Source organism: Orycteropus afer, unplaced genomic scaffold (genome assembly GCF_000298275.1).
Source record: "Orycteropus afer afer isolate SDZICR_OR568_19922 unplaced genomic scaffold, OryAfe1.0 scaffold00054, whole genome shotgun sequence".
In the NCBI taxonomy this organism is placed as follows: domain Eukaryota; kingdom Metazoa; phylum Chordata; class Mammalia; order Tubulidentata; family Orycteropodidae; genus Orycteropus; species Orycteropus afer.
In genome coordinates, this window is record NW_006921641.1 from 14,724,269 (window position 1) to 14,736,276 (window position 12,008).

Genomic DNA, 12,008 nt, shown 5'->3' on the forward strand with positions numbered 1-12,008 from the left:
CAGGGAGTTGCCATGAGTCAGAATCGGCTCCATGGCAACTATCAACAACACTCTACTACCACCAGTGGTAGAATTCTCGTCTTCCATGCGGGAGATCCGGATACACCTCAAGTACAGTTACTACCTGTCTATCACTGAAGTCATGCGTGTTGCTGTGATGCTGAACATGTTCCAGACCAAAGGTCCGGCAATCTACTTCTGAAAAAAATCAACCAGTGGAAACCATATGGATCACAGCAGTCTGATTCCCAACTGATCATGGGGACAGTGCGGGACTGGGCAGCATTTCATGTTGTTGTTCGTTAGTTGGGGCCAAGGCCGTGGCAGCTAACAACAAATAGCACTAGCTATTTAAAAAAACAAACAAAAAAAAAACCAAACTCACTATGAGTCAGATCCAACTCATAGCAACCCCTCCTTGCGTTTCCAAGGTAGTATCACTACAGAAACAGAAGTAGATAGCCCAATTTTCCTTCCAAGGAGTGGCTGGTGGGTTTGAGCATCCTCATTTCACATCAGAAGGCTGAGGGCCAGGGAGAACCTTGAACACACACTCTTTTAACCATGCCTTTCTAAAGTAAGACATTTGGCTGCTAACCAAAAGGTGCATGGTTCAAACCCACTAGCCGCTCTATGGGTGAGAGGTGAGGCAGTCTACTTGCATAAAGATTTATGGCCTTGGAAACCCTATTAAGCAGTTCTAGTCTGTCCTAAAAAGGGTTGCTATGAATCAGAATCAACTTGAAGGCAGTAGGTTTGGTTTTGGGGCTTTTCTGAAAGAGTTATTGTGAGGCAACTCTTTTGTGTGTGTGTGTATATGTGATTGGGGTAAAAGTTCACAGAGAAAATTCACTTTCCATACAGCAGTTCACATACACTTTGTCTCATGACATTCACTACAATTTACCCCAATGCAACAGCTCCCCTCCCACTTCCTCCCTATAGTTACCTCTTCCCTGTGTCCATCCCTCCATGCACTCCTGCCCCCTGAGTTGTCTCCCTGTGCACAACAGCCCTTATTTCTCCCATGATTGTTCTCTCCAAGGAGTGTATCTATATGAGGCAACTCTTGAGACATGCTCACATCAACTTATTTTGGAACTCTTGTTTTTTTTCCCCACTAGCTATGCAGCGGGAGCTCTGGTAGCATAGTGCTGAAGGCATTTGACTGCTAACCAGAAGGCTGGTGGTTCAAACCCACCAGCCGCTCCTCAGAAGGCCGGTTGGGCAATCTACTTCTGTAGTGATACTACCTCGGAAACCCAAGGAGGGGTCGCTAGGAGTTAGGTCCGACTCGACAGCACATAACAACAACAACATCTATGCAGCCATTAGTAGAATGTAATTTCTACAATTACAAACAATTTTGTATTAAAGTTATTTTGGGAAAAAAAAATTTAAAACCATCTCCAACAGTAACTACGTTACAAGTATAACAATTTAGTTTCTCATAATGGACTTCATTTTTAATTGTGTTTATACAAAATTGTTTTCTAAGGGATATATATTTGGCAATGTCCCAAGCCCATGCTCTGCAGTTCACACAATTCTATTTGTATCTTTAGCCGTTGGGCCTTTTCAATCACAGCCACCCTAGGGTCACTTCAAATGCATCATGGTGCAGTAAAAGAGACTGAACTTTCGATTTAGCACACTCTGAATTCTCCTCCTGCTCGGCCACTTACTTGTGGCCTTAAGAGAGTTATTTAACCTCTCTGAACCCAAGGTTCTTCACCTGTAAAGTGGGATTAATTATATGGACTCTGCAAGATTATTGGGGATGAAATAAGATAATGTATGTTAAATCCCAGGCCAGTGCCTGCCACAGAGGAGATGATCAATAAACAGGTGCCATCATACCAATAAGCCAATATTATAATTATGGAGATGCCAGAGAATCCAGTCTAGTGCTATTCCTTAGAAATGCCATGGAGGAGTGGTTTGGTTGGTTGGTTTTGTTTTAGATTTCATTTTCCTCTTAGACTGCCTCCAAGTTTAAAGAAAGTGTAAATAGAATCAGGAAAGAAAGCTAAACTTGTTTCATTACAGTGGCAAAGTTGGCTTCAGTAAGAACACTCTCAGTTCTGGGTTGAGTCCCTAGATTTCTTCACAGGCCTGTGAGAATTGAAGAGAATCTGAAACAGGGAGAAGCTTCAGCCTTCTCAGGCAGGGTGTGGAGAGGCGGGAAGATGGGTAAAAAGAATCTGAGAGTTTAGACACACAGGTGAATGGAGCAAGGTAGCAGCTGGCCTTCAGGGAGCCGTTGAAGCACAGAGAAAAGTCTGATTTGCTGTGGAGGGTACATATGAAGTATCTGGAGAGAAAATACACCCTGTGATGTTGAATGCCTGTTGTCAGAACAGGAGAGGAAGGGGGTGATGAGATCAGACAGAGCCAGTCATGAGAACAGTGTCAACCCTTAAGAGGGAGATGAGAGGTTACTTTTTGATATTAAGGGGAAAAGATTTTATGGTAGCAGCCAAGACTTTGGAAGAAGAGCCTAGGAGAACTGTTAGAATCTGCCAAGTACATGAGAACTGTTGTCCTGGGTCTCTGTGGGAGGGGTGGATATATGCACAGCCAGGCCTCAGCTCTGGGCGGTCAGCCACAACCTGTTCACTACAGAGGAGGGATCAATCATGGAAAGTGGGCCTGGGGCAAAAGAGGGAGTAGATGGGAAGTTTGGTGTCCCAATTACAGATTCCCCTCCCCCAGCCCCCTTTTCTTCCCCACACGCCACCCAGAATAGCCCTGGCAGCTTTATTGGGTCAGGCTGCCAACTCACACTGATCTGCTGCCCTGCTCACCCAGCTCCGTCCCTGTCCTGGTTCCCAGGGCCTGCAGCCTTTAGAGGGCTCTTTGGCCTGAGACCATTCCTTGTGTGCTCCTGAGAAACAGTAACCCATTGCCATTGAGTTGATTCCAACTCATGGTGACCCCATGTGTTACAGAGTAGAACTGCCCCATAAGATTTTCCTGGGTTGCATAGTGGTTAAGACATTCAGCTAGTAATCAAAAGGTCAGGGGTTCAAACTCACTGGCCACTCTGGGAGAAAGATGAGGCAGTCCACTTCCATAAAGATTTACAGCCTTAGAAATCCTATGGAGCAGTTCTACTCTGTCCTACAGGGTTGCTATGAGTCAAAATCAATCAATGGCATTGGCGCTCAATCTTTATGGGAGCAGATTGCCAGGCCTTTCTTCCACAGTGCCTCTGGGTGGGTTCTAACTGCCAGCCTTTTGGATCTGACTCATATCAACCCTTCCTTGGGTTTCCGAGATGGTATCACTAAGGAAGTAGATTGCCTAGTCTTCCTTCCCAGGTGTGGTGCATTTGAGCCACCAGCCTTCTGGTTAGCAGTCAAGTGCCTTAGGCACTATGCTACCAGAGCTCCTTTTAGGTTAGCAGCCAATCACAAACCACTTGCGCCACCCAGGTACCATCCATCATAAGGGACAGGGAGACTGTAGACCATCATAAAAAATATTTTGGGAGGTTCAAATTCCAGGTCTCTTCCTAATTGGACACAAAAGGCACTTCACTTTTCTAAGCCTCAGTCTCCTTGTCTGTCTGCTCTGTCTACATTTTAGGAGGTTATGGTAAAGTTCAAATGAGATCTGCAGAAGCACTTTATAAATGATAAGTTGTTACTAATTTTTGACACCCCTCTAAGAGAGGGCAGCCGGCATTTCCACCAGCATTGCAGCAGAGCTGCCTTCCTGCTGTAGCCACTCCCAGGCTTCCTCTCCACATGCTCAGCCACCATGCTATCATGTAGGCTCTGAGCAGCAGAGAGAGCTGGGGCTTCTACGCTTACCTTCCCTGTTTTTATTTATAGAGGTCAGCAGCGACCTCTTCCCAGTGGGGCCCAGCACTCTTTCATAGGCTTGATGAAATGGACCATGAGAATGTTAGGTCTCGTCGCTCCCCGCTGCAGAAGGCAGACATCCTGGCAGCTCCTGCACAGCTTGTTCTACTGTTCAAGGACAGAACGTCCTCTCTGTGAATTATTCGGCTTGTTTCTTCTCTTCTGCCATCCAACTGTCTGCCTTTTGGCTTTTCTCATTTTGCTCATTTATATTCTCGTTTGAAATTAGCAAGTGGAATTGAGAATAATAATCATAACCACCATGTGTTGAACCTTTGATAGTGTACTGTGTTAAGTGCTTTTCTTGTTATCTTTCCCAACAATTCTTTGTGACATGGATTATTATCTGAGGCACAGAGATACTAACCACTTTCCAAGGTAACAGAGCTCTAAGGGCCAGAGCCAGCAGTCATACCCATGTCTGGCATACCCCAAAACTTATATTCTTCTGTTTTTAAAAATGGAAATAGCTTTCTTGTTTTCTTTATTTATTGTTGTTGTTGTTATGTGCCGTCAAGTCAGACCCAACTCTTAGCGACCCCTCCTTGGGTTTCCGAGGCAGTATCACTACAGAAGTAGACTGCCCCATCTTCCTTCCGAGTCTTTTTTTATTAGTTTTAGATAATAAAAGTAATATATCACACTCATCAGATTGGCTGGAAAAAAAAAGTCTGACTTTTCATGGGCTGGATAGGATATACAACAACAGAAACTTTCATAAATTGGTGGAAGTATAAATTGCTTTGAAAGCAATTTGGCAATATCTAGCATTCGGCTGCTAACCAGAAGTTCAGCAGTTTGAACCCACAAGCTGCTCCATGGGAGAAAGATGAGGCAGTCAGCTTCCATAAACATTTACAGCCTTAGACACCCTCTGGGGCAGTTCTCTTCTGTCCAGAAAGGTCACTATGAGTCAGAATTGACTCGATGGTAGATGGTTTGGAGTTTTTCTGGGGTTAAATTGAAAATGCATATATCCTACAACTCAACAATTCCAAAACAAAAACCAAAATCATTGATATCTAGTCGAGTCTGACTTATAGCAACCTCCACTGGGTTTCTGAGATAATAAACTTTCATGGAAATAGATTGCCCCATCTTCTTTCCGTGAAAAAGCTGGTGCATTTGAACCACCAACCTTCTGGTTAGCAGTCAAATGCCTTAGGCACTGCACCATCAGAACTCCTTCAACAATTCCATTCCTGGGTATATACTCCAGGGGAGACTGTTGAACACATACAAGAAGATACTTGTACAGCAGCACTGTGCATAATAGGGGAGGAAATGACTAATGACATTCAACATCTTTTCATGTGCTTATTGGCCATTTGTTATGTCATCTTTGATGAAATGTCTTATCGAGTCCTTTGCCCATTTTTTGATTGGTTGGTTTGTCTCCATTGTTAAGTTGAAGGTCTTTATATATTCTAGATGCTAAAACCTTATTAGATATATGGTTCCCAAATATTTTCTCCCATCCCGTGGGTTCTCTCTTCACTTTCATGATGAAGTCCTTTGATGCCCAAAAGTTCGTAACTTTGATGAAGTCTAATTTATCTAGTTTGTCTTATGTTGAACATGCTTTTAGTGTCATATCTAAGAATCCATTTTCAAAAACGAGGTCCCAAACCATTACCCTTACGTTTTGTTCTAAGAGTTTTCTGGTTTCAGTTCTTATATTTTGGTTGTTGATCCGTTCTGATTTAATTTTCATATATGGTGTGAACTATAGGTTCAGCTTCATTCTTTTCCATGGGAAGATCTAGTTGTCCCAGCACCATTTATTGAAGAGACTCTTCTTTCCCCGTTAAATGGAGTTAGCACCCTTGTCAAAAATCAATTGCTCATAGATTTATTTAATTATTTAATTTATTTCTGGACTCTAATTCTATCTCATTGGTCTATATGTCTATTTTTATACCAGTACCAAACTAATTTGATTACTGTGGCTTTGTAGTACATTTTAAAATTAGGAAGTGTGAGTCCTACTTTGTTTTTTTTTTCAACATTGCTTTAGCTACTCAGACCCCTTGAAATGCCATATAAATTTAAAGATTGACTTTTTCATTTCTGAAAAGAAAGCTGTTGAAGTTTTTATAGGAATTGTATTGTATTTATAGATCACTGTGTACTGGCATCTTAACAATATTAAATCTTCTGCTGGCGTAGTGCCTAAGGCATTTGACTCCTAACCAGAAGCCTGGTGGTTCAAACCCACCAGCCACCCCTCAGAAGGAAGATTGGGCAATCTACTTCCCTAGTGATACCACCTCTGAAACCCCAAGGAGGGGTCGCTATGAGGCAGATCCAACTCTACGGCAGTGGGTTTTTTTTTTTTTTTTTTTTTAATCCATGAACATAGAATGTCTTTCCATTTATGTAGATCTTTAATTTCTTTCAGCAATGTTTTGTCGTTTCCAGTGTGTAAGTCTTTTACTCCCCTGGTTAAATTTATTCCGAGGTATGCTGAGGTATTTATTCTGAGGTATTTATTCCTTTAGATGCTGTTGTAAATGGATTTCACTGTGGCTATTTTGTATTTTATTTTATTTAAAATTGTGTTTTGTTTTGTTTTTACAGTGTTCCCTCCCCTCGCCTCCCACCCCTGGTAACCAACAAAGAAGTTTTCCTTCCATATATAAACCTTTCCCTGACTTTTTACAATAATGAACTAATACAGTATTTTTCCTTCTGTGATTGACTCATTTCACTCAGCATAATGTACTCCAAGTTCAAAAATGGGTTTCACTGTGGTTTTGATTTGTATTTCCCTAATGACTAATGATGTTGAGCATCTGTTACGTATTTATTGGTGATTTTTAAATCTTCTTTGGAGAAATATCTACTCAGAGCCTTTGCCCATTTTTTAATTGGATTATTTGTCATTTTCTTCATAATTTATAAGTGTTCTTTATATATTCTGGGTACAAGTCCTTTATGAGATATATGATTTGCAAATATTTTTTCCCATTATGTGGGTTATATTTTCACTTTCTTGGTAATATTCTTTGAAGCACAAAGTCTTTAATTTTGATGGAGTTCAGTTTATCTATATTTTGTTTTGTTGCTTATCCTTTTGAGGTCATATCTAAGAAACCATTGCCTGTTCCAAGGTCATGAAGATTTACTCCTATGTTTTCGTCTAAGAGTTTTATATGTTTAACTTATACATTTAGGTCTATGATCCATTTTGAGTTACTGGTTGGTTGTTGTTGGTTTTTTCCCTATATACAACACAGCCTTTATTATATAACTTAGCCTTCTTAGGAGAAAGCTTATATATAAACATTACAAGTTACTTTTCACTTTTCTATCCTAATCAATATTAAGTGTTGCAACCAACCCCCTCCCATAGCTTTTCACCAAATCCTTAAGGATCCTGCCCATGACATAGGTTAAGGGAAAAAAAAACAAAACCCTCACTTGCTGCATAAAGTATTTCAGTTAATCCTGAAATAGTTTCAGCAGAGAAAACACCAGAATTAGGAAGTTTTAGTGTTGTCCAAAAGAAGAAACAGGTTCCTCATTAAGCTTTGTTTTATTGGTTCTCAAAATTCTGTGACAAATATTTGGTCAAGTTGTTTCCACTTAAAAAGTACTGATTTTTAAAACTAATAACTTAAAACTGCCACATTAAAAAAAGAAACAAATGGTCCACAAAACATTCCTTTCCTTCTGAAGGTTTTACGATGCACTGTTTTCATTACCCAGTATTTTACAATTAAATGGCCAATTGATACAAATAATCCTGAGACCATTCTTGGGGCAGGTGTTATGAATAATTTTCATCAGCCTTCTGAGCTTTCTGAGCAGACTTGGTGATTCTGCCAGCTCCAGCAGCCTTTTTATCCACTGCCATCATGACATCCACAGCAACCATCTGTCTCATATCACGAACAGCAAAAAGAGGAGGATAGTTAGAGAAGCTCTCAACACACATGGACTTCACAGGAACCACGTCAACAATGGCAGCATCACCAGGCTTTAAGAATTTGGGGCCATTCTTCAGTTTCTTATCAGAATAGCAATCACTCTTCTCTTTGAACTCAGCAAACTTGCAAGCAGTGTGAGCTGTGTGACATTCCACCACAGGTGCATAGTCAGCACTGATTTGGCCTGGATGATTCACGATGATCACCTGAGCAGTGAAGCCAGCTGCTTCCATTGGTGGGTCATTTTTGATGTCACCCACCACATTGCCACGATGAACATCTTTGACAGAGATGTTCTGGACATTGAAGCCTACATTTTCCCCAGGCAGAGCTTCAGTCAAAGCTTCATGGTGCATTTCAACAGACTTTACTTCAGTGGTAACAATGACTGGAGCAAAAGTGACCACCATGCCCAGTTTGACAGTGCCAATACCGCCAATTTTGTAGACATCCTAGAAAGGCAGATACAGGGGCTTGTCATTTGGATGAGTTGGTGACATGATGCATTCCAGAGCTTCAAGCAATGTGGTTCCACTGGCACTGCCATCCTTGTGAGTGACTTTCCATCCCTTGAACCAAGGCAGGTTAGCACTTGGCTCTAGCTTGTTGTCACCTTTCCAACCAGAAATTGGCACAAATGCTTCTGTTTCAGGGTTGTAGCCAGTTTTCTTAATGTAGGTGCTGACTTCCTTAACAATTTTCTCATATCTTCTGGCTCTCAGGTGGCTCAGTGGAATCCATTTTGTTAACACCAACACTTACTGTTTTTCACACCTAGTGAGAGCCAGAAGGGCATGAAGCCAGAAGGGCGTGCTCACAGGTCTTCCCATTCTTGGAAACACCAGCTTCAGATTCACCAACACCAGCAGCAACAATCAGGAAAGCACAACCAACCTGTGATGTTCCTGTAATCATGTTTTTTTTTACAAAGTTTCTGGGTCCTGGGGCACCAATGATGGTCACATAGTACTTGCTGGTCTCAGATTTCCACAGGGAGATATCAGTGGTGATGCCACACGCATATTCAGCTTTGGGTTTATTCAAGACCTAGGTATACTTAAAGGAGCTTTCCCATCTCAGCAGGTTCCTTCTCAAAATTTTTGATGGTTTTTTATTGATCCCACCACATTTGTAGGTCAGGTTACCAGTAGTGGTGGCCTTGCCCAAATGAACCTACATGTCCAATGACAATGATGTTGATAGGAGTTTTTCCTTTCCCTTTTTGGCTTAGATTTTACAATGATTTTTGCCAACACTTTTGTCCTGGCAGCAAACCCATTGGAAAAAAGCTTGAGTTACTTTTTATATATGGTGTAACTTCATTCTTTTGCATATGGCTACTCAGTTGTCAGGAACCCTGGTGGTACAGTGCTTAAGCGCTTGGCTGCTAATTGAGAGGCTAGCAGTTTGAACTCACTACCTGTTCCACAGGAGAAAGATGTGGCAGTCTGCTGCTGTAAAAATTACCACCTTAGAATCACTATGGGCCAGTTCTACCCTGTCCTATAGGGTCGCTGTGAGTCAGAATCAACTTGATGGCAGTGAGTTTTTAGTTTTTGGTTTGTTTCAGTACCATTTGATGATAAAAGCTATTCTTGCCCAGTTGAATAGCCTTGACATCCTTGTCGAAACTCGGTTGACCACAAATGCAGTGGTTTATTTATAGACTCTCAATTCTGTTCCACTGATCTGTATGTCTATCCTATGCCTGCACCACAGTGCCATAGTAGCTTTGTAGTAAGTTTTGAAATCAAGTGTGAGTTCTCCACTCTTATTCTTCTTTTTCAAGATTGTTGTGGCTGTTCTTGGACCCTTACACTTCAAGCATGAGTTTTTAACCATTTTCTTATGCTGTCTCTTATGAAGGAAAATAAAAAGCAAAGTTGGCAATCAGCAGCAGTTTTGTGTAGCGTGTGAAGTCAGTATGTGAGTCTGAAAGCTAAAAAGGGATTGACTTTCTTCATTCTAGCTTTCAATAAAGCCCTCTTTAGAGTGAAAAAAAAAAAAAATAGAGCAACAAGAGTGTCAGACCAGTTTTAGTTGTCAGGTTGTGTGAAAGAAAGGATAAGGAAATTCCAGAACAGGCTATCTGTAGGGCCTCCTGGCTTCCTATGTGATATCATTTTCTCTTTGTTTTCCAAGGAAATTCATTCTAATACAACTTCTTTCCTACAGCAATAACAGCCAAATGAAGAAGCGGCCAACTTCTGCAGTAGGCTATAAGAGGCCCATCAGCCAGTATGCTCGGGTTGCCATGGCAATGGGATCCCACCTTAGATACAGGGTAAGAAGCTGGAAAATGGAAGGGGTAAGGGGAGGGCAAGCTCAATGAAGGTGATGATCCAAGGTTCTGCTTCCTCTAATTACCTCATCCTCTCCCTATACCCAAAATTTACTGAGTGCCTAGAAGGTTCAGTCATCAGGGCTTCTGCTCATATCATATGCCCACCACAGGCTGAAAACATAATGTTTTTGGAGTTGGACGTGTCCCCTCCAGCTGTCTTTGAGATGGAATTCTCTCATGACCAAGAACAAGATCCCCGTGCACTACATATGGAGAGGCTCATGCGGTTGGACAGCTTTCTCGAAAGACCTTCCACCTCTAAAGTCCGAAAATCCAGATCCTGGTTAGTATCACCATGGTCAGTGGGAACATTGGACTTAGGAGGCAAGGGAACTCCATGGACTGGTTGAGGCTGAAAAGGGTTTTGGTTGGTTGTCCTCAAAGGGCAGGAGATAAGATAGTGAATGAGGCTGTTGGGGAAAAGTTCTTACAGCAGGAGGATGAGGGGAAGAAATACATCACTTTTCTGTTTCCTGCATTTCCCTAACCTCCCCTTCACCACACCTCATCTTTACACCCTGCAGGTGTCAGAGTCCTCAGCGGCCTCCGTTGTCCACCACACATGCCTCGCTGGCCTCCGCTTCTCTGCACCCCACAACAGTGCTAGACCATGAATGACAGCCTTCGTGGTCAGGCTGCCCATCCGACAGACTCTGGGAACAGGGCAGTCAACCCTGGATCATCTCATCTGCCGCTTGGTGTGCGTGCGTGTGTGTGCATGTGTGTGTGCGTATGTGTGAAGGGGTGAGAATCAGGCAGACAGTACCTCTGCCTGCTCTTCTTAGCTTCCTTTATTTAATTCATGTTATTTATTCGTGGAGTTCAGTTAGTATGAGGGAGATGCCCTCAATTGAGCTGTCTGGGCCTGCAGTGGTTGCTGCATAGCCTCCTTTTCTTCTGACTTTGAACTCCCCAGTCAGACCTCAAGCTCTTCCCCATGTCAGCTGTCCCAGAAGGGAAAGTGGCCAGTGCCTGAGGAGAGAATACTTTTTCTACCTGTCTTACTCCATGATTTCCATCTCTACTGATGGTGAGCAGGTCCTAAGCATTTTGTGGGACTAGAAAAATACAGAGTGTTCACCAAGGACAAAAAACATCCCGACAGTGTTGGGCCTGCGCTTCCAGTGGAAAGAACCCTGCTGTCTACTTTCTGAGGCCCAGATAACCTCTTTCGGCCTCTCAGCTCTGTTTCAAGGACTTACATGGCCTCACTGGCACAGCTCATACTCTTCAGCTTTGGCAGAACTCACAGCTTCCCAAACTCTGCTTCCTCCCACCTTTCCAACCCTTGGATGGGAATTGCAAACCGACTAGTTGCTGCCTCCTCGGGACCTGCAGAAATTGGAACAATAATTAAGACAAGCTGGATGATCATCAAAGAAAGTCCTCTTTATGGTCCCTTTGTTTCTGTCCCCTCCAAGGAGTCACTTTGGTCAACAAGAAATCAAGCTGACTCCCCGTATTTGAGATGATGCTCCTCCCTGCTTTGATCTTTCTTCTCTGTAGCTGCCTGGTTCCCAGTTCACAGAGAGGGGATCGGTGTCAGTGTCATTCTACCCCTGGCTCAATAAAGATATTTAAATTCATTGCTTTTCCTCCTCATTTAGCACAGGAGAAAGAGACCCAGACACAATCATTGATAGCTTTGCCTGTTACCTGTGTTTCTGAATCATAATTTAGGGGATACCATTTTGTTGAAAACTGACCATTTTTTCCAGCAGTTGTGCAGTTTTGGTCCTTAGGGCAGTAGTCCTCACCTCCCTTTGTGACATCCCAAGATATCTTATCAAATGATAAGCAGATTTCTATTTTTCAAAAAGGAGGTTAATTTTCATTGTTTCCTAAGTGCATATCTTGGTTAAG

At 42.4% G+C, this 12,008-nt stretch overlaps 1 protein-coding gene across 1 annotated transcript in view; it reads left to right on the forward strand.

Moving 5' to 3' along the window:
- Window positions 1-10,763, forward strand: part of KIF3C (kinesin family member 3C) — a 48,264-nt gene extending 37,501 nt beyond the window's left edge. Inside the window, exons 6-8 of the mRNA XM_007938889.2 lie at window positions 9,977-10,085; window positions 10,256-10,428; window positions 10,670-10,763. Of these exons, the coding sequence (XP_007937080.1) occupies window positions 9,977-10,085; window positions 10,256-10,428; window positions 10,670-10,763 (376 nt within the window). The remainder of the gene's footprint in view (window positions 1-9,976; window positions 10,086-10,255; window positions 10,429-10,669) is intronic.
- The last annotated feature ends 1,245 nt before the right edge of the window (window positions 10,764-12,008 follow it).